At 51.1% G+C, this 27,026-nt stretch overlaps 1 protein-coding gene across 9 annotated transcripts in view; it reads left to right on the forward strand.

The window, feature by feature from the left end:
• The window catches only part of SLC25A25 (solute carrier family 25 member 25), a 33,135-nt gene extending 7,548 nt beyond the window's left edge, over positions 1–25,587 (forward strand). The window contains exons 2-12 of one of the 9 annotated variants that reach the window (XM_033427114.2): positions 17,451–17,577; positions 17,670–17,757; positions 18,440–18,475; positions 18,737–18,848; positions 20,056–20,214; positions 21,823–21,975; positions 22,327–22,434; positions 22,534–22,701; positions 23,257–23,407; positions 23,519–23,628; positions 24,665–25,587. In XM_033427114.2, the coding sequence (XP_033283005.1) occupies positions 17,451–17,577; positions 17,670–17,757; positions 18,440–18,475; positions 18,737–18,848; positions 20,056–20,214; positions 21,823–21,975; positions 22,327–22,434; positions 22,534–22,701; positions 23,257–23,407; positions 23,519–23,628; positions 24,665–24,706 (1,254 nt within the window). In that variant the 3' untranslated portion in view covers positions 24,707–25,587. Of the gene's footprint in view, positions 1–7,764; positions 8,881–8,936; positions 10,617–14,494; positions 15,121–17,450; positions 17,578–17,669; positions 17,758–18,439; positions 18,476–18,736; positions 18,849–20,055; positions 20,215–21,822; positions 21,976–22,326; positions 22,435–22,533; positions 22,702–23,256; positions 23,408–23,518 lie in introns of those variants that run through there. The other 8 variants (XM_004269169.3, XM_049711547.1, XM_033427117.2 and 5 more) reach the window with 8 other exon arrangements.
• The last annotated feature ends 1,439 nt before the right edge of the window (positions 25,588–27,026 follow it).

The following is a 27,026-nucleotide window of genomic DNA, read 5'->3' on the forward strand; positions in this document are numbered from 1 at the left end:
CCTCCAGCCCTCCCTCCTCCTGGGCTGGAGTCTGATGTGACTCTTCTTACCAAACACAGGGAAAACCACCTCCATTGTGTGAGAAAACTCGCAAAAAAAGAAATGCCAGTGATGAAAAAAAAAGGGGAAAAAACGGGCAGGGAATGGTTTAGATCACCCAGAATAAGCACAAAGTGTTGAATCCTTGTCTTTGATCTGTAACAGTGAAGATTCCTGTTGGTTAAAACCAACTCGCTACTGTGCCCACCTTCACCATCCTGTTGGCCTTTCCCCACCGTCGCTTCTGGTTAAATGACTTGTCCAGGGTCTTACAGAAGCACTACAGGGAGAGATTACATTCTTATAAAAGCCTTTAGTGATGCATTTATGGACGTGGTTAACTTTTTTCCTTTATGTCTTGGATGTATTTTTTTTGCTAGAGTCTCTTCTTTAACCTATATAAGCAGTAAAAATAGGATCTGGTAAATAGTTCTACAGCTAAAAAAATGCCTTTTCTGAATTGTTTCTAAGTGCTGACGATATAAACCAGTCATTCTTACACAGAATTCTCCCAGCTGCCCTTCACACCCTGAGCAGCTCTGATGTATATTTGCTGAAGGCAGCTGTCCATCCGGTGGGCTTCATGCCTGTGTCTGGGCTCTTCTCTCTGAGGTCCTCCCCCAGGACAGAGTAAGCAGCTGGTGACAGTTCCATTCTCACTCATTCAGATGATCTCAGTTTTAGAGTGTGATCCTGAAGTCAGCTTTAAGAAACCACAAACATTTAGTGTTGCTTTAATAATAAATCTGCTAGTTTGCCTTTTCACGTGGGAGCAGAGAAAGAGCGAATAAGGAAAGCGTGGCTGCCACAAGTGGGCTGAACATGTACCAGTGGTTTGGCTCCCACTGGTCAGTTTTGGGTTGGTTGGGAAATTCTGATTATTTAAGGTGATTGGGTGTTTACATGCCGGCTTCGATACCATATTCTCCCCCTGCTCCCCTTGGCATCTATCTAATCTGAAAGGAGAATCAGGCTCCTATAAGAGCAGAAAAAGAAGAGAAAGTATGCTGTGTTTCTATGTGGTCTCTTGTTTCTACAGATCTTTAATTTATGTGCTACATCTCAAAATCCTATACTTAAAATCAGGTTAATTATGTACACCCCTAACTTTCTTTTATTTTTTAGAAGTTTATTTATTTAATTTATTTATTATTTTTGGCTGCCTTTGGTCTTCGTTGCTGCATGCAGGCTTTCTCTAGTTGTGGCGAGCAGGGGGCTACTCTTCATTGCGGTGTGTGGGCTTCTCATTGCAGTGGCTTCTCTTGTTGCAGAGCATGGGCTCTAGGCGCATGGGCTTCAGTAGTTGTGGCACGCAGGCTTCAGTAGTTGTGGCTTGCGGGCTCTAGAGCACAGGCTCAGTAGTTGTGACGCACGGGCTTAGTTGCTCCGGGGGCTTAGTTGCTCCACGGCATGTGGGATCTTCCCAGACCAGGGCTCTAACTTCTGTTCCCTGCATTGGCAGGCGGATTCTTAACCACTGCACCACCAGGGAAGCCCCTAACTTTCTTTTAGAGAAAAGAAAAAGACATCTTTGTTAGCAGGCATTGACCTTGAACTTGGGACCTCAATGGAGACTGGCTTTTCACCAGGAATAAATAAGTATCCAAGAGACTGTTTTCTCGGTGGGGCACTTCTCTTTTCCACAGTCACAGGAGTCCCCTTCAGGGAGTTTTGGCCAAAGCTAGATTTTCTGGTTTTACTTCCTAAAATGGAAATCGATTAGGGGATTTCACCTTTTTCATTACTGCAGTTTTGTCGTCTTCAGTGCCAAATGAGGCTGGTGCCTGGCTCCTCTTCATTGTCTAATTGTGGGCTGAGTCGAGGGCATGAGGCTGTTTAATAGTCCTGCCTGACACCCTGAAACCACTGCTGCCATGGGACGGCACAGGACAGCACCCAGGATCTAAGTGTTTAAATTCTCCGGTTGATTCATTTCAGAGAAGGATAGTCACCTGCCACAGTGGTGCCTTTGAAATAACAAATCGTTACTACCAACGTATAAAGAGATCCTTCAAGCTCTTTTGCTCCTGTACCATCCGAAAAGGATTTTATTTTTTATTTCATTCTTTTTTTGAAAAAATATTTATTTATTTATTTATTTGACTGCATCAAGTGTTCGTTGCGGCACATAGGATCTTTGTTGCGGCTCGCAGGCTTAGTTGCCCCACAGCATGTGGGATCTTAGTTCCCTGACCAGGGATCGGACACGCGTCCCCTGCGTAGCAAGGCAGTTTCTCAACTACTGGACCATCAGGGAAGTCCCCGAAAAGGATTTTAAAAAACAGTGTACCCCGTTGCACGTTAAGTTGACATCTAAACATTTTTGTCATAGGTTTAATAGCTGCAGAGGATATAATTTCTGGCATACTGTGTATCTGCCTTAAATGTTTTAGTTTGTCAGTTTGGGTTTTGATCAAAACCTTAGAGTTTTGCAGATTTGACTCATCCAATTTATGGAAAATGCCTTCCATATAACCTATTGGCCAAGCCAGTCTTCATTTTCAAGTCAAATCCATTTGACTCTCTGTCAAATAAAATCTGACTTCATTTTTCAGTTAAAAAAGAAAGTCTTAGTGGTCTTCCCTTTGACAACATCTCTTCTGAATGCTAATTGTAATTCTAAGATAGATAGATGGGTAGTAGGTAGTGAAACTTGTAAACAAGGGACATGGGGAGAGCTCTCTGCCCTGTTATAAGATGCCCTCAGGAATCTGCAGTTGTCCTTTTGTGTGATGTCCCAGGGGCTTTTATACCCTGGACAATTCATCAGGATAATTTGGAATGGGTTCCCGCCGGGGGTTCATTCCATTAGAATTTGTTTTCTCTGAAAAGTACGGGAGATCTTGTGACACAGTTTTATCCCCAAGTCTCTATTTTCTAGATTCTTGGAAGAGTGGGTTGCTTCTGCAGGTGATTACCCTCAGCTTAACCAGGTTCTGTGGACGTTTATAAGTCTACAGTTACTGGAGCGTTATACTTGCCAGCCCTGTCTCTGGATATGGGTGGTCCCTCATACCCAAGAAAGTTAAGTGAGGTGGAATTGTATTATAGTAATAGCAAAAGAAACTAATGATCTCTACCAGATATTGGTGGTTTAGGCGATGCTGTGGTGTAAGGAAAGAGATGTACTGCATTAACCCACAAGGAGATCAAAGGTGCTTTAAAATAAAAATATTGGCAAAGTATGCAAATTGAACAGATTTTCATTGATCCCTGTCTTAGGTGCTGGTCAAGGGAGATTTTAGGATAAATAAGGCCTGGTCTCTTCCTCGCCTAGTTATTATTTCTTTTCTTCTGCTGACTTTGGGTTTAATTTGTTCTTTTCTGGTTTCTTGTGGTGGAAACTGAGGTCATTGATTTGATACCTCTCTTTTCTGATGTAGGTATTCCCTTCTAAGTCCTGCTCTGGCTGCATCCCACAAGTTTTGCTGTGTTGTGGTTTCACACCATTCAAAATACTTTCCAATTTCTCTTTTGATTTCTTCTTGAGCATGGGCTCTAGGCACGCGGACTTCAGTAGTTGTGGCACATGGGCTCAGTAGTTGTGGCTCACGGGCTGTAGAGCGCAGGCTCAGTAGTTGTGGCTCATGGGCTTAGTTGCTCCATGGCATGTGGGACCTTCCCAGATCAGGGATCGAACTCATGTCCCCTGCATTGGCAGGTGGATCCTTAACCACTGCGCCACCCGCCACCCGGGAAGTCCGAACTGTCACTTATCTTTGAAAGAGATTTAAATAATAAGGAAAAAGTTCTTTCTATCTACCCACACAATTACCATTTCTAGTGCTCTTCATTCCTTTCATTCCATTCTTCATCTGGTTATCATTTTTCTCTATCTGAAGGATTCCTTTAACATTTCTTGTAATGCAGATCTGCTGGTGGTAAATTCTTTCAGCTTTTGTATGTCTGAAAAGTGTTTATTTTGTCTTCCTTTTGGAAGGTATTTTTCTAGGTATAAAATTCTGGATTAACAGTTTCTGATGGAAAGCCCCCTGTCATTCTTGTTTTTGTTCTTCTGTAAGTAATGGGTCTTTTTCTCAAGGTGTTTTTAAGATTTTCCTTTATATCACTGGTTTTCAGAAATTTAACTGTGATGTGCCTGAGTGTAGTTTTTTGTTTTGTTTTGTTTTGTTTTGATGTTTTTTATGCTTGGGGTTTGCTGAGCTTCTTGGATCTGTAGGTTTTAATAAATTTGGAAAAAATCTGGCCATTATTTCTTTAAATATTTGTTCTGTCCCCACCTCCATGAACTTCAGTTGGGTGTATATTAGTCTATTAGCAGTTCTCCCACAGCTCACTAATGCATTTTTCATTTTTTTGTATTGTTTTATTTTTTCTCTCTGTGTTTCATTTTGTAAAGTTTCTATTGCTGTGTCTTCAAGTTCATTAATCTTTTCTTCTGCATTGTCTAATCTGCTATTAAAACCATCCAGTGTGTTTTTCGTCTCAGACATTGTAGTTTTCTTCTAGAGTACCTGCAATGTCTCTGTTTAACGTTCTTGATCTTTCTTGAGCACGTAGGATACAGTTATGACTTGCAGTATCCTTGTGTACTAATTCTGTCATACATGTGACTTCTGGATCAGTTTCAATGGACTGATTTCTCTTCTCATCATGGGTCATCTTTTCCTGCTTCTTTGCATTAGGCTGTTAATTTTTTATGGGATTTTTATCTTGGATATCTTTGTATTCCTATAAATATTCTTGAGCTTTATTCTGGGATGCAGTTATTCAGAAACAGGTTGACCCTTTCCGAGCCTGCTTTTTTTTTTTTTTTTTTACGGTACGCGGGCCTCTCACTGTTGTGGCCTCTCCCGTTGCTGAGCACAGGCTCCGGACGCGCAGGCTCAGCGGCCATGGCTCATGGGCCCAGCCGCTCCGCGGCACGTGGGATCTTCCCGGACCGGGGCACAAACCCGCGTCCCCTGCATCGGCAGGCGGACTCTTAACCACTAAGCCACCAAGGAAGCCCTGAGCCTGCTTTTTAAAGCTTTGTTAGTCAGGCAAGAACAGCATTTAGTCTGGGGCCAGTTTTGCCCCACTATTGAGGCAAAACCCTCTGAGTACCCTTCCGGAACCTTCCTATATTATGAGGTTTTTCCACTCCAGCTGGTGGGAACAGGAACTATTCTTAGCCCTGTGATGCCTTTGGCTGGTTCCTTCCCCACCCACAGGCAGTTTCCTCATACTCACTTGCTCTGATTTTGGGGGGCCCTCAGCAGAGCTCCAGAGCTTGCTCTCTGTGTAGCTCTGTCTTCTCTGGTACTCTGTCTTGCAAACTCTAGCTGTCCTGGCCTCCCAGCTCCTTCTCTTCCACATAGGGAGACTACTGGGCTCTGCTGGGTACCCACTCTCTGTGCCATATCCTGGAAACTCCAGGCAGGAAGCCTGGGCGGTTGAGGGGCTCATGTGTTTAGAAATCTCAGGAATCACTGCCCTTCGTTGCCTAATGTCCAGTGTCTTGAAAATCATTCTCGTATGTTTTGCCTTCCTTTTGGAAGGTATTTTTCTAAGTATAAAATTCTGGATTAGCAGTTTCTGATGGAAAGCCCCCTGTCATTCTTGTTTTTGTTCTTCTGTAATGGGTCTTTTTCTTAAGGTGCTTTTAAGATTTTCCTTTTTATCACTGGGTTTCAGAAATTTAATTTGTTTTTTCAGAAATTTAAGTTGTTACAGGCAGAAAGGTGAATTGGTTCCATCTTGGCTAGAACTCCATCTTGGCTAGAACGCCCCCACCCCCCGAGTTCATAACTCAGTTCCGTGGTACAGAGTAGTCCATTAAATGAAAAACCAGTAACCTCCTCAATAAGGGATTTATCTCATGTTTGTAGATGGGGGCCTAAAACATCACTATCTCCCCCAACTCACCAGATTTTCAGTGCCTAAAAAAAGATTAATTTTCACTAAACGATTACTTATTTATATAGGGATTTTTGCTCTGGACTGGCTCTTCTTTAGTATTCAAGCTATTTATTTCTATGAACTCACAATCATTTTCTTTTTATTTATTTATTTATTCGTGGCTGTGTTGGGTCTTTGTTGCTGCGCGTGGGCTTTCTCTAGTTGCTACAAGCAGGGGCTACTCTTTGTTGCAGTGTGCAGGCTTCTCATTGCAGTGGCTTCTCTTGTTGTGGAGCATGGGCTTTAGGCGCCCGGGCTTCAGTAGTTGTGGCACGCAGGCTCAGTAGTTGTGGCTCACGGGCTCTAGAGCGCAGGCTCAGTAGTTGTGGCACATTGGCTTAGTTGCTCCGTGGCATGTGGGATCTTCCCGGACCAGGGCTTGAACCCATGTCCCCTGCATTGGCAGGTGGATTCTTAACCAACGTGCCACCAGGGAAGACCCTGAACTCACAATCATTTTCTTTTCTTTTTCTTTCTTTTTTTTTTTTGCTGCACCGCACAGCATGTGGGATCTTGGTTTCCCCACCAGGCATCAACCCCATGCCCCTTGCAGTGGAAGCGTGGAGTTTTAACCACTGGATCACCGGGGAAGTCCCTCACAATCATTTTCTAGATAAAATAGCTAATATGTACTGTTCTAACAGCTTTGTACATTATTTCATTTAGTCTTTAACCGACTCTGTGAAGTAATGATACGGTTCTGTTACTATCCTCATTTTGCACATGAGGCTATTAAAGCACAGAGAGGTTAAGTAACTTGATCAAGATCACACAGCCAGTAAGTGATGGCCAGGATTGAACCTGGGGTCTGGCTCCAAAGACTAGACATTTAATCAACACACAAAGCTGCTTCCAGGTAAAGTTGTTCTGTATATCCAGTGAGAGGGCAACTGATGCGGGCTCCTCAGCTTTCAAACAAGCATGCTGCCTTGCTTTCCCTTGTCGTGTTTTCTTTTTAAATTACGGTCGTATGTATGCACACATGTGTGCCTGGTCATACATGCACATGATTTGGTTTCACCAGATATAAGAGGATATTCAAAGAAAATAAACCTCCCATCTATCTTTCTTCCTTCAAACCCCCAAGTTCCCCCCCACCCCACCCCAAACCGTCTCTTCAATTTTAGTTCGTCTTTCCAGAGAGATTCTTCACGTACACAAGCTTAGAAACAGATGGCAGCAAACGATCCCCTTTCTTCTGCACCTTGCTCTTTTCATCTAACAAGATATTTTCAAGCCATTCCATAATAGTAGGTGTAGAACTGCCTTCCTCTTTTTGACAGCTGCCTAGGGCTCCATTGTGGTTGTGCATTAATTTACGACGTACTCCCCTTCTAAAGAATTTTACATTGTTTCCAAACCTGTGCTATTGTAAACCAGGCTGCAAAAAATATCCTTATATTTTATCACACGTATGTATCCCATATATATCACATTTGTATATGTGATTTCCCACATGTGCAAATATATCTGCAGGATAAATCACTAAAAGTGGAATTGCTGTGTCAGAGCGTTTGTGCTTTTGATATGTTGGTAGCTGTGACTAAATTGCTCTCCAGAGAGATTATACTGATTTACACTCTCATAGCAGCGTATGAGGGTATATGTTTCTCTATACTCTCCCCAACACAGTCTATTAAACTTTTTTCATGCTGTGTTTGTTTTCAAAATAATGGCTGTGAACACCGTATCAAAGGGTTACCTTTGTGAGGGATGACCCGGCACTGCATTTGTCTGCCAGGAAACTAAGAAACAAATGACCAAAGATGAATTCCCTTTTGTTCATGATCATTTACTCATTTCAGCCCACAGCCTTCATCTGTGCCTGGTTCTGGGCACTAGGGGTAGAAAGATCTGCGACTTGGTCCCTGTCCCCAGGAAGTTCATCTTGTAGAGCGAGACACAGAGAAGTGGCTATGATACGGTGTGCCTCGTGTTACACACAGTTGCAGAGAATGGGATAATGGAACAAGGGAAAGTGTTGCTAGATGTCTTAGGAAGTGTTGCCAGGATCTCTTGATTGTGCTAAACTTGATGGGGAATGTCATCCCGGAAGCAGCCAGGTGGAGAGAAGGAAGTTGGACTCTTGAGGACCAGCCAGCTCAAGGTGGATTCTGTGAGACTGGAAGCTCCTCTGGAGGTTACCGCGGGCACCTCCCTGCAGAACTGCCGGCTGCATGCAGGGAATCGGTCGGCTGTGATTGGAGGGATGTTGCTGGTGGGGATAATGAACTCGGTAGTGTCGGCAGAGGTGATTGGCCGCGCCCTGCTGCAGTGAGAATGCAGGCTGGATGCTCGGGTCCTCACTTGCGTGATGATCATTAATTGAGCGAGGACAGCTGAATAATTGGGAGCTCGAAGTTGCTTCTGCCTCCGGGAGAGGTCTGTTGGGCTATCGCTTTTTTCCTTTTTTCAAAAAGCCAAGCATTTGATCACCGTCCACCTGCAAAAGTGAGTTTTTATTGAAGAAGCTCCAGCTGCTCTCTCGTTGTCAGCGACCCGGCGGGGCTTTCAGAGTGAGCTGCTTCTCAGGCCAGGCACGACAGCAGTGCTAGCAAATTTGAGAAGGCAGGAAACAGCCACTGCATGCAGAGCTGCCAGCCTTACAACTCCCCAGGCTAGTCGTCCAAGCAGCTGTGTAGCCAGAGACCCTTGGTATTGTGGTCACATCCCTCCTCAAAAGTGAACGGTCACCGTCGGCGGCGTGGGGAGGAAGCCGTGATGTTGCAGATGCTGTGGCATTTTCTGTCTAGCTTCTTCCCCAGGGCCAGGTGCCAAGGCTCCAGAGAGGGGAGCGGGAATGAAGTCAGAGGCACCCCGGCTCCGGCGCGGGGAGCCCAGATGCCAAGCTTTTTGGGGAAACAGGACGGAAGGGCTGAGGCCACGGAAAAGAGACCCACCATCTTGCTGGTGGTCGGACCCGCAGAGCAGTTTCCAAAGGTAATGGCAATGTCGAGAGGACCTCCTCGGTTAGGGGCTAGCCTAGGATCATTTTCCTGGAGAAAGCTGGAGTGTGGGGGAGGAAGAGAGGACTTATGAATGAATCCGTTTGGTACCGGGGGCCTGGGGAGAAGTGTTAGACAATGAAGAAGCCCAGCTCCAGTCCAGAATCTTACTGTGGCCACTGCAAAAGCTTTATTACCCAATTGTGACCACTTCAGTGCGGCCATTTGAAGAAGGAAGGTTGAATGCAATGGAAGATTTACCTTAGGATTTGTCTCTTTGGCCCCAGAAAGCCATTTGAAAGGCAGGGACAAACAATTACACCGTGTCTTGGTCTTAGCCTGTTTAAACAGCACAGGGAGGACGGAGCTCAGCGGGCAACAGAGCAAACCTTCCAAGGTGAACCCAGCTGCCGGGAGCTGGGGAGGACCAGCCTGCCCTGCATCCCAAAGGTCAGACCCTCTGCCTTGGTGGGCAGGGGACCCGTCTTGCCTTTCTTTCTGGGAGAAGGGGAGCGATGAGGCAGAGTGGAGGCTGGAGTCTCAGTGCACGGAGGCCGGCACTCCTCACGGGTCTGCGGGTCTGCTGAGCGCTGGGGCCTTCCGTCCATTTCGTGCCCTGAGCGTGGCTTATGTCATCTGATCCTCACAAGAACCAGGGTAAGTGGTAGCACCCCCCATTTCACAGATGAGGAAACTGAGGTGCAGAAAGGTTAAGTAATTTGCCCGGGATTAAACAGTTAAGAAGGGGTAGAGGTGAGATTTCATTTCAGCCTACCTGGAACTTTGCCATGTACTGCCCTCATCTTCCCTTAAGAAAGCCGTTTTTAATGGGACCAGTCGAGTTCTCAGGCTTAGAACAGAAAGGCTACTTGGCTGTGATTTCTCCTGCCTGTGGTAGGAGAACCTTGTTCACCTCCTGAGGCTTGGTTATTTTGAATCTTTTCTCCTTTCTCAGGATAAAAATGAACTGGAAGAAGGAAGGAGATTCTGCCCTGTGTGTGGCACGCTGTAGAGTCCAAAAAAGGTTCTGCTGAATTGAACTACTGCATTTAAGAAATGGACGTTCATTTTTCCTTTGCTAAGTGGGAGGGACTTTTGATGTAACAACTTTTGCAGTGGTTTCAGGTTAAGCACTGAGGAGAATCCTTAGTCTGTGACGGGCTCATCCGGGGCGACAGGGGTCTCGGCATCTGTACTGTGCCTGAGATGTGACAGGTGTCGCTTTCTACCTTTTGATCATTTTACAGGAGCTCGGAAATGGCCGTGGCGTTATCTATTATGAGGAACTTTTATCTCCAGACCTGCTTGCCTTATGGCCAAGGGCTTAAGGGACTGGCTGGATCCTTTTAAATTCACCCACTTTTGACTTTAATAATTAACTGCTCCACTTCCCAGACTCACACCGACTGGCAGCTCTTGTCAGCCCTCCCCCTGGGCTGGCCTGGCATCAGGACTGTTCTGAACGGCTTCTTTCCTGGCCTACAGAATCGGGAGCAAGGCGGGCTGAACCTGAGACCCACACCTCTCACTGACACTTCTCCCCAGAAGGGAGATGGATCAGCTGCCTGGGGGTGTGGGGAGCCCCAAGAGGGAGGTGCGTCAGCTGGTTTTGGTTTGAAACAAGCAAGAAAGCGCTTCTGGGCGGTGTGGACCCTTTAAAGGCAGACAAATTAAGAACTGGAAGAATGTTTCAGCAGCGTGCGTCCTTTTCCAGCACAGCTGCTCTTGAAGGTAGGGGTTGGAGGTTGGGATCGTGGGCCGGTGGGGCCTGGCTCGCCATTTCTCTCCGGCAGACGCTGCCACAGCCTCGTGGGAACCTCGTAGAGACGTTCACTTTGGTTCTCAGCCTTCTAAGTTTCCCAGGGGCGCTACTTTGTTCGACTCTCATTTCTCTCTTAAATATGTCTGCTGGTGAGTCAGGTTCCGGCCAGCTTTTATTCTCAGAACTGTTCCAGTTCCCCCCTTATCTTTGTCTTACAGTCGATCTGCAGTTGGAGAAGAAAGCCATTAGTCTGGAGTGGGAGGTGCCCTGAGCAGCATTCAAGCTTGCAAATCCTGAGGGGCCGTCTTCTCAGAAGCTCAGAGAATTTTGCTCATTGTGTGTCTAATTGCCAAGTGCAGGCAGGTTTCATTGGAAACCGGCTCCACTGGGCTGTCATGGCAACCCGATCATCAAATGACACTACGGCTACAGCAGCAAATGAGGCTCGAGGGCCTTACGGGTGGGTGGGGCTAGAATAGCTGGATGCTGGCAATATATTAATATTTTTGGCTTGGTCTGAGTCATTGGCGGGGCGGTGGAAATACTGTATGAGCTAATGCCACACTCCCAGAGGTACTCTACCTGCCCTGTTGTTACTTATGGTATTCCGGCATTTACGGGGATCTTTGGCATGAAACAGTGGTAGAACAAGGAAAGCTGGTGGGGTGGGGGCATGTGCAGATCTGAGGGTGAGAAGATGCTTGTGAGAGGAACTGCTACTTAGCAGATTAAGGGAAATCGAATGCCACTGAATTCTAAGGCATCTGGAGTGGCTGCCATTGTTTCTGAGTACTGGTTGTTACAGGAATGGACATTGGAAGAAAGGAAACAAAAGTAGATCTGGGTCACAAAATTAGAACAGGTAAAGATAGCAGAGAAGACGTGTCGATGGCAGGAGTGGGAGAGAGCACTTTACTCGGGCCTCCAGAAGCACCGGGAGCTGGTGTGAAACATCAGGAACGGAGCACAAGCCCTGCTTTATGAACTTTTTTTTTTTTTTGACCACGCCACGTGACATGCGGGATCTCAGTTCCCCAGCCAGGGATAGAACCCGTGCCCGCTGCAGTGGAAGCGCGGAGTCCTATCCGCTGGGCCGCCAGGGAAGTCCTGAGCCCTGCCATATTCGTCTTCCTTATTTGTATTTCTCACGTATGTGTTCAGAGCTGTAACAGATACATTTTTTGTGTGGTTTTTTTTTTAGCTAAGGCTAAAATTACTCCCCCGCATCTGCTGCCTTCCCATGTGAGGTACTGCTCACTGTAATTCTCAGGGTCAGGCTGACAAGTGTTCTTTGGAAGCTGAATTCTAAAATCTCTTTATGGCAGTGTCAGGCTTGGATGCTGTTTTAAGTGGCCATTGTAACAGGAGCCAGGCTCTGGTGAGCCTCCGCCAGCTGGCTCTGGGGCCCGGGCAAACCAGGTGGCCTCTCCTGGTCTGTTTCTTCATCTCGGAGATTCAGAGATGACCCCAGGGCCCCTGTGGGGCCCAGTGTCTGTAATTCCAGGGAGAGAGCATTTGCCTTGGACACCAGGTGCCTGGAGATTGGCTCAACTGGGAAGTAAAGGTTTCTGTGTGACAACAGAGTTCTGCATGACCTATGCAACTCAGGAAGATGGGTGGTTTAAATAAATAAGCAAACGCCAGTTTACGTTTGTCCAATGAAGACATTCTGTTGGACTCAAACACAGTTGCAAAATAGAAATACGTTGGAGCCCTTTAAGATTAACACTGGAATAGAATTAATGTAAGCGTTGTAAAATAACATCTTGACAAGCACATGCAGAACTTTTCAGAGAACATTTCCTGGCCCTGTGATACCATTGGTCTGGAGAGTAATGAGCTCTGTTATAATCAAGGACATTCCATTCTGTTGATTCTAGAAGATAGTTGCCCTTGTTTGATAATGCTTTAATAATTGTTCCTTATATATTGAATGCTGATTTCACTTTCATTTGGTATTGTTTTCAAATCTCTTCTCAGATTTGTCTTGTAAATACATCATACAACTCAGTGGTACCAAAAAAAACCCCTCAATGGTACAATTATGTTTACCAACATTATTTGAAAAACATAGTTTAGTAGGAAAGGAACATCTCCAGTTGAACAACTTATTTATTCAGTCAAAATATTTGCCATTTTGTATTGGAAGCACTGCAGTTGTCATTGAAATGAGACACTTCAACAGATCTGTGTAATTTATTTTCGTTTCAGAAGCAATCGTGAATAATTTTAAAAAGGAAGATCAGCATTTAAAATTCAGCTCTTTTATTTATAAATGTGAACTTCCTTTAAAATAAAAATAATAATACAGTATCTTTTTGAGTTGAGGTGGACAAAATACCCTGAGGACTCTATTTGCTGGCACTCGGGAAACCAAACCTAAGGTCTTCATCAAGAGTGGTCGTGTTTGTTTTTTGGGGTCTCAGAGGCCTGCCAAGCACGATTCATTCATTCATTCAGAAACTGCTTATGTCAAGCACCTCCGTGATCAAGGCAAGGGCTCATTCCAGGCAAGGAGGTACAAAGGCCCTGCCTTTAGGACCCCAGCAGTAGAGATAAGATGTACGTAAAAATAGCCGTAAAGCAGAACATTCTGGATTGGGTAGCTTAAGAGACAGCTGAGTATCATGGATTTAGGTGGAGGCTGAGCAGGAATTTGCCTGAATAATCCTGAGCTGCCTCTGGATACCTCATCGGATCCTCCCTAGTGGATGGAGGAAACAGCCCAAGACCTGTTTTTACAGACTCACCATCAGATCTCTTTTAGAAGGGCTGAAATATCATATAAGTTATTAAAATCTGTTTCATAATGATGTGTATAAGCATCAACATCTTATTTTCAGAACCTTTTTCAAGTTCTCCACAAAAAGCTTTTTAGTGAATTTAAGAAGTTCCTTTTACTTTGGTGGATCCCCAAATGACATCCATCTGTTTTTAATCCATCCTGGTCGCGAGGTTTCGTCTATATTAGGAAGTGGTGCACTGTAGATGGAACATAGCAAGATGGATTCCTTTTTCATCTCTGTGACGTGGGCTCTTCCTCTGCAGCATGAATCTGACATCTTCCTTGGGAAGGAATGAGGTGGAGGTGGCAGGGTGGCCCTTAAATAAAGATCAGATCCTGACTCTCCAAGACCTGAAGTTTCCTCTCATCCTCACCTAAAAGGGACGTTCTAGGGCAGTGTTGCTCAGTAGAACTTTCTGTGATGATGGGAATAATGTGTGGCCATGCAACCAAGGAAATGAACTCTTAGTTTCATTGGATTTTCGTTTATTTAAAATTGAGGACTTCCCTGGCAGTCTAGGGGTCAAGATTCCACCGTTCAGGGGGCGCGGGTTCGATCCCTGGTCAGGGAACTGAGATCCCACATGCTGTGTGGCGTGGCATAATAAAATAAAAGTATTGAGCAGCGCAGTTGTAGACCAGAAAGCTCTGCTGCACTGAACTTTAGAGCGTCCTGAATGAATGTGGGCTCTGAAGACCACATCCGTGGATCTTAAGTGAGGCCCAGGCTGACCCCAGACTGGTGCTGCTGAGGAGTGCCCCGGCACCATGACCTGTGGCCTAGAGTGTCCTCTTCCTGCCCCCATCATTTCAGCCTCTCGGTGCTTGTGGGGTCCCCAGGCAAAGCCTACAGGGGAGGGGCTGCTCATGTGCAGGGTGGCCTGGGGAGGGTCACTAGAGCCAGCCAGAGCTGTGCCTGGAAAGCCCTGTGGCCCAGGCAGCCGGCTGAGGGGCAGCTCCCCTGCAAGTGAAAGACCCCTCCCCACCCCCACCGGGGGCTACTTCCAGGACTTCTCCCCCTCCCCCCCACTGACTTCTACCCTCACAGCGAAATGGGGCCGTTTCAGGTGAGCATTGATTCATTCTCTACCTCCACCCACTTATTTTTCTGCTGGGAATGATTTACCAAGGAGAGAAACCACTGTATTGTGTGACGCGTTTGGGGACCTTGTGGAAAAACAGGCCAAAGGCTGTTTGTTTGGAGGGATTGGCAGCCAGAGGGTGAAGGTTTCTGGGGCAGATCCCAGGGCAGGGCAGAGTGCTCTGCCCGTCTCCGAAGGGTTAACTGGGGAGCAGGTGACGTCAGTCCTGATCTTTATCCCTCTGCACTCGGCCACGCACGCCTCCTTGCCGGGCTCTGTGCTCATTGGCTGTGGGCGGGAGGTACAGTGAGCAGACTTTTTTCAATTAAGTGAAAGGACAGGGTGGAGGCAGCCAATGACAGCTGCGCCCCAGCATACCTTGTGCAAGTGTGCTGGGCCGGGCAGCATTCTCCTGCCTCCACGCCGCCTGAAACAGCTCCCACCAGCATGCTCTGCCTGTGCCTGTACGTGCCCCTCATCGGGGAGGCCCAGACCGAGTTCCAGTACTTCGAGTCCAAGGGGCTTCCCGCCGAGCTGAAGTCCATCTTCAAACTCAGTGTCTTTATCCCCTCCCAGGAGTTCTCCACCTACCGCCAGTGGAAGCAGGTCTGTACCGTGGAAGGCAGCGGGCGTTTCATCAGTGTTCGCTGAGTGAATGGATGAGCTGGTAGAGGGTCCGCATACCTCAAAGGTCCCCACCATTTCTAAGCGTGCCAGTTTTTTCCCCAGCTGTCGCGTAACTATAGGCAGCTAAAGGGCTATTACGTCATGGGAGTGACCGGCTCTCATGTGACTTCCAAGGAAGGCTGGAATTATAGGGAAGGCACTTGTGGGAGACGGAAAGGAATTTTCTTGCGGAGGGCGGGGTTCTAAGCAGTGCAGGGCCAGGAAGTGCAGGGGCACAGTCTAGCTGCTTTATCTGAGCTGGGGGGCAGGAGGGGAGGGGAGAGGCCCCTCATTGGAGACCCAGGAGTTGGAACTGTGGCTGCGGAGGCTGGAGGTGACAGGGCTGTGCCCTGGGTGAAACAAACCAACGGGCAGGGGTGAGGGGACCTTCCTAGGCGTCTCTTTGGAGCAGGAGGCAGCAGAAATCATTACTAATTTAAATATGGGGAAACAGCTACAGAGTCTGAGGGGGTCGCCTGCCTCCTAAAGGGACACCCCAACTTCTCCGTTAATCAGATCCTGTGCTATCCCCCAGTGCTCACGATGGCAGTGACGGGTCAGATGGTGTGCAGGGGGTGGTGATTTGCATATCCTAGGAAGGAGACCGGACTGAGGTGGAAGCAACGACTTAGAATATTTTGAAATCAGCTGCATGAGCATGTCCTTGAGTTGTCTGTGTCACGGGCACCCACCCAACAAGGCACATGGATCGCGTTGGTGCCAGAGCAACCCAGATACCAACGAGCTTCGTGCCTAGCATTCGCCTCCTCTCTAAGTGACGTGCAGATTCTATTTCCCCTCCTCTCATAAATTTAGGGTGCTTAACCTATATGTAATCTGCATTTTGGTGGAGAGCACAAACGTCTGCAGGAAGTTAACGTAACTCCAGACAGCTGACAGAACACGTGCCAGCCTGTGTCTCCCATTCCAGCCACACCCTCCCTGAGCTGTTCTTTGGATCATGTTAGGTGACACAGTATCTGGAGAGGACCAGCTAGCCAATGGCCCATCAATTTCCAAACCCACTGGCTCAGAAGACTTTGAAACCCACACTGGTTTGTGGAGAGTGACTGTATTTCTTGCTGAGAGAATTGGGCAACGCAGGGAGACTCTAACCATTTTCCTTAGGAGGTTTTTGGTCCTAGTTTTGGGGTGTTGCTGGGTTGGAGTGACTCATGTATGTTCCCCACCTGCTTGAGATTAACCTTTAGAATGGCAGCAGACGCTATACAGAGGTGGCTCTGGAGTCCATCAGGGCTGGCTTGAATCCTGCCCACCGACTTCCCTAACTGTGCGACCTTGGATAAATTACTAAACCTCTGTGAGCTTCTGTTTCCTTCTCTGGAAAATGGGGGAAATGATAGTACCCACCTCCCAGGCCTGTTTGCGAGGATTCAGCGGGTTACTAGAGGAAAAGCATTTAGCAGGACCCCGGGCACAGACCAAGTGCTTGTGCTTTTGTGGAAAAGTTCCAGTTGCTGAGCATCGAAAACGGACGGCAGCTGCTGAACAGAGCTCGTGTCTAAGGGCAGGCGCAGGTTTTTGGAACCTCACTGCCCAGGAAAGGGTCTTTTAAAGCTTCCTTGGGTCACTGAACTATTCCTAAGTGGAGCTGCCCAGCTTTTCAGTGCCTGGTTAAGGGAGCTGAGGTTGGTTATAGCACCTGGCTCCCCTGAGATCAGAGACAGGCAGCGCCATCACGCACAGGCCCAAGAACAGTTCCCATTGCTCTTACCACTTCTCCGTCCTCCAGAGTTCTCTCTGGCAGTATTTCTGCCAAGCAGCCATTGGCAGGGGCCAGCTCTGCCCTGTACCTTTACCCTGGTCGCCCCCAATTGTTCTTGGGCCAGTGCCACTTTTAGGGATAAAAAGAGCAAGCTGCAGAGTTTCTGAGGGAATCTGGAGCTCCAGGGCCACCCCACATTTGGGCAGAGAGCATGTGGGGCTGAGGCCTGGCACCAGGGACAGAGCTGCAGGGGAGCCGGGCAGCTGGCCTGGTGGAAGTGCCAAGCCCACCGCTGCCGGCCTCTGTCAGAAGGGCTCCTCTTGCGGCCTCTTTTTCCTCTTTCTCATGAGGGAAACACGGTGGGCCCTTGGCTGGGTTCTGGCCGGCCCTAGGGGATCCAGGTGGTGGCCCTGGGAGTGGAAGAGGGGAAGTGTCTCGGATCATGGGGCCACCTCTGTTCACAGTTGAGCAATTGTTTCCTGGGAACGGGACACCACGAGGGACCCGAAAAGCTGAAGGACAAAACCTTACTTTTGTTTTATAGAAAATTGTACAAGCTGGCGACAAAGACCTCGATGGGCAGCTAGACTTTGAAGAGTTTGTCCATTATCTCCAAGACCATGAGAAGAAACTGAGGCTGGTATTCAAGAGCTTGGACAAGAAGAATGATGGTGAGCATTGCCCCCGGGGGCCAGCGGCGGGCCCAGCGGTCCTGGGCCTCTCCGCAGGGCTGGCTTCCGGCTCACGGCCTTTGTTGTTCCAGGACGGATCGACGCGCAGGAGATCATGCAGTCCCTGCGGGACCTGGGAGTCAAGATATCTGAACAGCAGGCAGAAAAAATCCTCAAGAGGTGAGTGCGTAGCCGCCCCTGCGTTTGGTTGAACAAAAGTGTGACGAAAGAAGGTTTCTTGGACTCACTCCCTCGTGCCGTTCACTGTATTGACCCTGTTTCCGTGAACTTTGGCTTCTGGTGGTTGGAAGGGATGAATAAGTAACCCCTCCCAGAGACCAGCTGCTCCCCGGGTTCCTGGTCAGCTCCGGTGGTGGAATCACAGATCACCTGGCAGAGTGCCTGAGCGCCAGCCACCCGCTGAGAGAGAAGACTAGTGGGGGATTTTAGTAGGTGAAAGGCCAGTGAGGAACACCCTTCTCTGCCCGGTCGTTCAGGGGCAGGGCTCACGTGGCCGCCCTCCACTGTGGGGAACTTCCTCTTAACACAACGCTCAGATGTGCTGCCCCGAAAGGCATCCCGCAGGCCAGGGGTGGTCCTGGGGACTGGCATCATTGCTGTGCTGGGAACTCGCACAGAACAGCCCCAGAGCCACTTCCTGTCCTCCGGAGCCTCCCCAAGTCCCAGGGGCCCGAAGCCGGCTGGCCAGGGACGGCAGCCTCTGGCCCTTGCTCCCCTCCGCGTGGAGGGCGCGTCCTCGTGCTGTGCCGTGGCATGTGCTTGCGTCACTAACCTCCGCTCAGAGCACTTATTTGTGTTGTTTCTCCTCTCTCCTCTGCATCTTCCTTTGTCTGTCTGTCAGAATACGAACGGGCCACTTCTGGGGCCCTGTCACCTAGTAAGTATCCGTGTCACTCGCGGGACCGCCTCCCTCCTTGACCTCTGTGCCTGATCAGGACGGGGTTCTCGTGGGCCATCAGATCCCGTTTTTGGACCAGGTGGGATGTGGAGCCACCTGGCCTTTTCTCCTCCGGGGCAGAGGCGCCTTCTGTGGTTTCCTGGTGGCCACGCGCCTGCCCTCGGCTCCCCTGGAGGTGGGAAGTGCGGCTGACAGATGGGGCCTGTTGACAGTTGGGCGACCCACATATTTGTCTTGCAGCATGGACAAGAATGGCACAATGACCATCGACTGGAACGAGTGGCGAGACTATCACCTCCTGCATCCCGTGGAGAACATCCCTGAGATCATCCTGTACTGGAAGCACTCTACGGTGAGCCCCGCGCTCCCGGGGCCGGAAGGTGGTTTCTCCCTCGTCCGTTCATAGGGTCCCCTTCGCCCAGCATCAGCCCCCATCCTGGTGGGGGTTCCCAGCCCACCTCGCCTTCAGTGGTGGGGCTGTCTGCTTCTCTGCCAGCCTTCCACATGCTCCCTCCATCTCCCTCATGCCGGCCAACCTGAACGGCCCGCCCATGCCCCAAACACGGGGCTCCCTCTGCTAGAAACAATGCCCTCCTGTCCCCACGTGCTGCCTGTTCTTCAGGGTCCACTGTAAGCACCCTCTCCCTGAGCCTCCTTGTTCTTCCAAAGCCTCCTGAGGGCCGCTCTGCAGAGATCCAGTAGCAGAGCTGTTCAGTTTCTCCCCCCGGCCACCCCATTTTTTGTGTCATTTCTCTCTATGGCAAAAGAATACCTCCCCACTGCTCTTTCACCCCCGGTCAGAAACACACAGAGCTCTGCACCCTCACTGGTAGTGGCCCCATTGACCCCTCGCCCGCGAGCCCCCTTCACGCATGAGCGTCTCTTTCTGCTGGTCCTTGCTGAGTATCCCCTGGTGGCAGTCTTATCCATCCTGGACCGTCGACTCCAGAAGAGGAGGCCACAGGTCCTCCTCTGTCTCCCGAGGTGCCCTCAGGGGACGCCTGGCATCTTCGTTGGCTGAAATTAGGTGAATGCTCTGCGGGTAGGAGCCGCGGCCCCGTGGGTCTGGCCTGCAGCCCCAAGGTTGGAGCAGAGCTGGCTCTGCCTGCCGAGCCGGGAGGCCGCCTGGGAGAGAGGGCATTGCACAGGCAGCACAACCTCTTGTGTTTGCAGAAGTCTTGCATAATGTTCTGCCAACGTGATCTGGTTACACATCAGGTTTCAGAAGAATTTTTATCCCTGACTTGATCCTTCCAGTACAGCCAACCTGGTGATCCTCAGCTGCAGTGCCTTTGTCAGCTGTTCTTGCAGGAGCCCCTGGCAGTGTCCCGAAGGGCTGTCCGCATGGTTTTCTACCTGCGTTCTTCCAGCTGTGCTCTCAGTTCTAACTTGGGCCTCTCCAAAGCCACAGACAGCTCAGAGCTTTGCTGCCTCCACATAGCGAAGGGGTAGGGGGTCCATTCTAGGCGGCAGAAGGCTGTGGACCTAGCTGTCTGCCGGCAGTTCTGCCACAAGCGTCGGGAGCCTGCTAGATTTATCGTTGTTGGTCTTCCTCACAGATCTTTGATGTGGGTGAGAATCTGACGGTCCCCGATGAGTTCACGGTGGAGGAGAGGCAGACGGGGATGTGGTGGAGACACCTGGTGGCTGGCGGTGGGGCGGGGGCCGTATCGAGAACCTGCACGGCCCCCCTGGACAGACTCAAGGTGCTCATGCAGGTACGCAGGAAAACAGGCCCCAAGCCACCTGGTTTCCACCTTGGGTTTCTTTGGTGGGTTGGTTTCCCCTCCCTTATCTGGGGCCCTGCTTTGGGCCCATACTTTCCTAACCCAGTAAATCAGATTGGAATTATTGCTCAGACAAGGATGACATTAGATCTTGGCCTAGGTGGCCTTTTGCACATTAGATCCTGGCCTAGGTGGCCTGATCTAATTTTATCTGAGGCCCTTAAGCCAGGAGTCACATTACAGGGCCATACCGGAGGCAGATGACCCCAGTGAGAACTGGGGTGTGGCAGGAACCTGTTTCCTTAGGCGCATCTTACATAGGCCACCACGTGGGGGGTAGTGCGAACAGATCCTCACCTGGCCTGGACACCGTTCCCTTGGCTGGGCACCCAGCTCCACGTCCACAGGGCAGGTTCAGCTCATGCTGAACCCAAGTCGGGAGCAAGGTTGTGAAATCGAGCTGCCTGAGGACACACCAGTGGACTCCAGTGTCTTTTGGACAGTGGCCAGTCACCCCCTTGTCCCCTGACTTGCGTTCTGGCACTTTTCGTGCCAGGAACCCTGCTCAGAAAAGGTGTCATCCTTTCCTTACCCCCTCAGCGCCTCCTGGGCCTGCCTCGGTTTGAGGTCTATGGATGGAAGAATGAGAACTCCCTTCTGGTGCTGAATCAGGGAGGCGAGTGGTTCAGGGAGAGGAGCCCTGGGCCTGGGACCCGACCCGGGGTCCCACTGTCCCAGCTGGGTGACCTCAGGCGAGTCACTTCAGCCCCAGGACTTCTACTGCTCTGGAAACTAAGGGGTTCGAACAAATTGCCTCATCAGTATGTTTTTCTTAGCCAAATCCCCAGGAATGCTGTAGAGATTAAAAGCTGTCCTTGGGTGAAATGATGAAATGCCAGGGAGGTGCTTTAAATTAATGGGGGTGGGGGAGGGGGAGCAGGGGGAGGGGGTGGGGGGCATCAGTTGGCTGGTTTGATGATGGTTGAAGCTCATTATGGGTTCATGGAAGCTCATTATGTAATCCTCTATACTTTTATATATGTTTGAAAATTTTCCATAATAAAAAGCTCAATTTTTTTTTTTAATTTATTTTTTGGCTGCGTTGGGTCTTCGTTGCTGCGCGCGGGCTTTCTCTAGTTGCAGTGAGTGGGGGCTACTCTTCGTTGCGGTGCGCGGGCTTCTCATTGCGGTGGCTTCTCTTGTTGCGGAGCCCGTGCTCTAGGCGTGCGGGCTTCAGTAGTTGTAGCACACAGGCTCAGTAGTTGTGGCTCACGGGCTTAGTTGCTCCGTGGCATGTGGGATCTTCCCGGACCAGGGCTGGAACCCATGGCCCCTACCTTGGCCACCAGGGAAGTCCAAAAAGCTCAACTTTTTTTAAAGCAGTCCTTGTGGAGGTGTTTAGCATGGGGTTGGCACCAGCAGGTGCACAGCAGAATCTAGTGGGACGTAGAGCAGCCACATTAGACTCTCAGGGTACCGAGCTGGCCTCAGAGTGCCACGAGGGCGGAGCCTGCCTGCCGTCGATCTCGGCTCTTTGTCAGGCAGCGGTGGCCCTGTGGCCGCTGAGCTCCTTCTGACCGCTTGTCCTCCCCCCGCCAGGTCCACGCCTCCCGCAGCAACAACATGTGCATCGTGGGTGGCTTCACCCAGATGATTCGAGAAGGAGGGGCCAAATCACTCTGGCGCGGCAATGGCATCAACGTCCTCAAAATTGCCCCCGAGTCGGCCATCAAGTTCATGGCCTATGAACAGGTGAGGACCCAGCTCCCCGGGGAGAGTCGCCCATCAGCAGCTGCTTCCTGAGCTTCCCCTGGAATGAGGTCCCTGCCCTGGACCTGCCCTGTTGATTCCCTGGAACCTGGAACCTGTCCTTGTACCTGAGGGACAGCAGGGCTAGGTGGGGGGTGGGAAGGCCTGAGCCTGACCCCAGCTCTGCCAGCAACCAGTTTCACGGGGGGCCAGTTCCTTCCATTTCTGGGCAGCATCAAAAGTGCCAGGGACACCAGGTCTTGGCTAAAGTTGACAGGCCCCGGGAGGAAGGGCGGGGCAGGAGCAGGTATGCTGGTCTCTGGGGGGTATCAGTCTGTTTGCTCCCTGTTCCAGATCAAGCGTCTCGTTGGGAGTGACCAGGAGACTCTGAGGATTCACGAGAGGCTTGTGGCAGGGTCCTTGGCAGGGGCCATCGCCCAGAGCAGCATCTACCCGATGGAGGTGAGGGCCACGGTGGTCCTGGGGCGGGCCGTGTGCGTGGAGGTGAGGGTGCGGAGTGGGCCGGGCTCACACTTCCGTCACTTCCGTTGGGCTCTGCAGGTCCTGAAGACCCGGATGGCCCTGCGCAAAACAGGCCAGTACTCGGGCATGCTGGACTGCGCCAGGAAGATCCTGGCCAGAGAGGGCATGGCCGCCTTCTACAAAGGCTATGTTCCCAACATGCTGGGGATCATCCCCTACGCTGGGATAGACCTGGCCGTCTACGAGGTGAGGACCTAGAGGACTCAGGCCCCCTTGAGCAGCAGGAGAGATTCAGAAACCCCCTCCTGGCCATGTGTCACCCCTCCACCCCCCCTTTGTCTCCTTCCAGACTCACCTGTCCATTGCAGGGGTGTCCTGTCACACTGCCTGCCCCTGGCAGCCCCCAGGTTCTGTACCCCCAGGGGCTTGGCAGGCAGATCTACAGAGCACGATGCCCTGGGGACTTCCTGGGCCCCCAGCAGACTCCGGAGCACAGGAGTCCGGCTCTCGGGGGAGGGAAGGGAGGGGCTGCCCCTGCGGCATCCCCATCCTATCCAGAAATCCCCAGTGACAGCAGAAACAAAGGTCAGGCAGGCCGGGAGCCCAGCCAGCCCCAGGCTGGCCCAGGCCAAGTGAATCAGGTTACAGTGGCCTCGCGGATCCCATGTGATGGGGCAACGCCTCCTGTGTGGATCCGGTAACTGTCCCCTCAGCGCCCCAGTCTCTCACTGCCTCACAAGCCCTTTCTTCCTGGGGCCTGCAGGCCCTTTGGCTCATCCCCTCCCCCCTCTGCCCTTTCAGACACTCAAGAATGCCTGGCTGCAGCGCTATGCAGTGAACAGTGCAGACCCCGGCGTGTTTGTGCTCCTGGCCTGTGGCACCATGTCCAGCACCTGTGGCCAGCTGGCCAGCTACCCACTGGCCCTGGTCAGGACCCGGATGCAGGCCCAAGGTAAGGCTGGTCTTAGGCCAGTCAGTCCCCAGGGGCCCGTCTCCCCGGGCAGGTTGGGACGTAGGGAGGGGCCGGCGAAAGGCCCCTGACGGGCGACCTCGCTCCCTGCAGCCTCCATTGAGGGCGCCCCGGAGGTGACCATGAGCAGCCTCTTCAGACAGATCCTGCGGACCGAGGGGGCCTTCGGCCTGTACCGGGGGCTGGCCCCCAACTTCATGAAGGTGATTCCGGCCGTGAGCATCAGCTACGTGGTGTACGAGAACCTGAAGATCACCCTGGGTGTGCAGTCGCGGTGACGGGAGGGAGGCCAGCCTGCCCGCGGACTCGCTGATCCTGGGCCTGCAGCCCCGGGATGTGGAGCCATCTCATTCTGTGAATGTGCCAACACTAAGCTGACTTAAGCCAAGCTGTGAAGACCCTGGGACGCACCTGCAGGGGTGGGGGCAGAGCCGGCAGGCCCGCTGGGTCTGTCCTGCTGACCCTGGCTGACCCTCGGGTCCATTCCAGGGAAGACCTGTGGGTGTTCCTGAGGGTCCAGGGCTCAGCAGGACACAGGCTCGCGTGCGTGGGGACAGGACATTTCCTGTGCTGCCTGCCGAATAGCTGGGCTGGGAGGCTGGCTTAGTTCTTCCATCGCGTCCTCGCAGCCAGACCATTGGCGCGGGGCGCCTTCGGGCCTGCTGAGCGTCCTCCCCGGGCCCACCTTGCTTCCTTCCTTGCTGCTGTTTTAAATGGTAGGAGGAGGGCCCGCAGCCCACTCCCCCCGCCACGCTGCTCCTCTCCGCCCAGTCCGTGGGGAAGGGTGGTTCTACCTGACCTAAGGCCGACTTCCCAACCGGCAGCGCAGCCACTGGCAGGGAAGAGGGAGGAGTCTGGCTTCTGAGCTGCTCCGCAGACGGGCACCTGGATGCCCGTGTGCGTGACGAGGGCAAGGCTGCCTGGCGTCCTGGCGCATGGCTTCATGGGTCCTGGGACCCAGAGGGCCTCTGCTCCCTGCTGCTGGGGGGCTCGTGGGGCTCCGAGCGGGCCCCGGCCCCTGGCAGGACTGGCACCAGCTCAGAACTAACTCCCTCTCCCTTCCCGCTGGCATGAGGGCAGTGGGCATTGTGTTGAAGCAGGAAGGGCAGTTTCTGCCCTGAGTCTGCACGCCCTGGTGAGAGAAGGAAAAGGTGATCAAGGCCTTAATTATGTATTGTTGGAAAAAGGGTTTTGTTCAGAAAGACAAGCCGGACAAATGTACAAGTTCTGCTCTTCCAGGGAGAAGACAAAGAGAGCCAGTGGCTCGGCCGACCGTGTTAAAGTCTGTTTCTGACGCCCCGGGGATTCGTGTCCAATCCCAACTGGGGCAAAGTGGGACCAGCCTCACATTCCACTGACGCAACGTATCACACTGCTGGGAGCCTATTTATTTTGTATTTATTTGAACAGAGTTATGTCCTAACTATTTTTATAGATGTGTTTAATTAATAGCCTGTCATTTTCAAGTTCATTTTTTATTCATATTTATGTTCCTGGTTGACTGCACCTTCCCAACACCTGTGAGGTGGGGTGGGAAGAGGAAGGAGGGGGCCGTGGCAGTGACCCTTCTCGCTGCTGCACCATGTCTGTCCAAAGAAATTTCTTTCGGAACTGGCGACAGAAGAAAGGCAAGAAGGCAGAAGGGCCCTGATCACGGAGAGACGGTCCTTCGGCGGGTCAGGGCAGGGCCAGCACCTAGGAAGCCTTAGGATCTGAGGGTTTGATCAGGGGCCAGGAAGAGGGGGGGAAATCTCAACCCTGTTCAGGATGGAAGTCCAAATCATTTCTTAGACTGGGAGGGATTTCTTTATTCACCGTTTTTGAAAGACAAGGCAGTGAGGTGCCTATCACTGTGAGTTTGGGGTGGGGGCCAGAGGAGAGGGCGGCCGGCTCCCCACCCGTACCTGTGAAGCGGGCTCCCTCTGTCCTGGGCCCCCCGCTACCCCTGCTCAGTAATGCTGGTCAGCGTGCAACTGCACAGCCACACTTCCATTCACCAGAACGGCCTGATGAGGACAATTTAAATAGGATGCAAAGATCAATGCAAGATTTATTGTTATATATAAATAGAGTTATAACTGGAATTGGTGACAAAGCAAATTAAGAAAGAATTGGAAGTTGTCATTTAAAACAGCCTTCTAATAAAGTTGTTTCAGAGCTGATGATGGAGCCGTGGTTTTCCTGACCTGGGCTTGGGCGGCATGGGGCTGTTTACATGTTAGAATACAAATCCCTTTTTCTCATGAGAGAACATGAGAAAGCTACCCCTCAGAGTAGCTACCCGCTCTGGGCTTCTGGACGCACTCCCTCTTTAGAATGGATGGTCATTGTATTTGGGGTGCTCTGACAGGTCTCCAGTGCCCCAGGGGATAGTGAGTCTGGTCCTTCCTCAGCCCTCACCTGATTCAGCCCATGTCGAGCCGAGCTGACCCCTTGTCTCCTGCTTGAAGCACCTCCAGACACCACTGTGCCTCTCTTCACTTCACTGGGTGCCCCTCCCCAGCCTCAGATTTGGTTCCTGCCCATCCTTCTGACGTAGAGATGCTGGAGGGCCCCCCTGGACATTCTTTATCCGCTTTCTGGGAACAGGGAATGTGTCTGCAGTTGTACCTCTAGCAGTGCCCAGTGCACAGAGTGCTCAATGAAATGTTCATTAAATAACTCGACACCCCCGTCCCCATCCCCCCACTGACAGCCCTTGGTGCCACTGGCTGGTGGGGCACTGTATGAAGCAGCCTGGGGAACGTGCCAGGGGGCTCTGGCATTCAGAGGCTGTAGGGAGACACAGAAGTGTGCCCTTGCGTGAAACGCATATACCACTTGTGCTGGGTTCAACAGTGTCTCCCCAAAATTCTTGTCCACCGGGAAGCTCAGACGTTGCTTGATTTGGAAGTAGGGTTTTTGCAGACGTAATCAAGTCAAGATGGGGTCATCCTGCGTGAGGGTGGGCCCTAAGTCCAATGACTGGTGTCTTTATAAAAGAGGGAAATCTGGACAGGCAAGAGAGCGCCACGCAGGGAGAAGGCCACGTGAGGACAGAGGCAGAGGTTGGAGTGATGCATCGACATGTCAGAAAATGCCAAGGATTGGGACTTCCCTGGTGGTCCAGTGGTTAAGACTCCATGCTTCCACTGAAGGGGGTGCGGGTTCGAGCCCTGGTCAGGGAACTAAGACCCCGCAAGCCTCGGGTGCGGCCAAAAAAAATAGGATTGCAGGCAGCCACCTGAAGCGAGGGGAGAGGCAGGAACGATTTCTCCCTCAGACCCTCCAGAAGGAACCAACCCTGCTGGCACCTGGATTTCTGCCTTCTGGCCTCCTGAACTGTGAGAGAATTCATTTCTATTGTTTGCGGCCATCCAAGTTCATGGTGCTTTGTTATGGCAGCCACAGGAAACAAATATGCCAGTTGCCTCAGCTTGTTACCAGGGTAACGGGCATAAACCATTTCCCAACCATTGGTTGGGTCTTGTCAAGTTGGTCGTCCCCGCCCCACCCCCGCCCGCCCCCGTCCAGGCTTCTCCTTGGGACGGTGGCCGGGTCCCAGGTTCCCAGGTCCTCAGTCCCTTCCAGCTGGGAGTGGGGCTTCTCCAGCACAGAAGTT

The sequence above is a fragment of the Orcinus orca genome, chromosome 6, assembly GCF_937001465.1.
Source record: "Orcinus orca chromosome 6, mOrcOrc1.1, whole genome shotgun sequence".
Lineage (NCBI taxonomy): Eukaryota > Metazoa > Chordata > Mammalia > Artiodactyla > Delphinidae > Orcinus > Orcinus orca.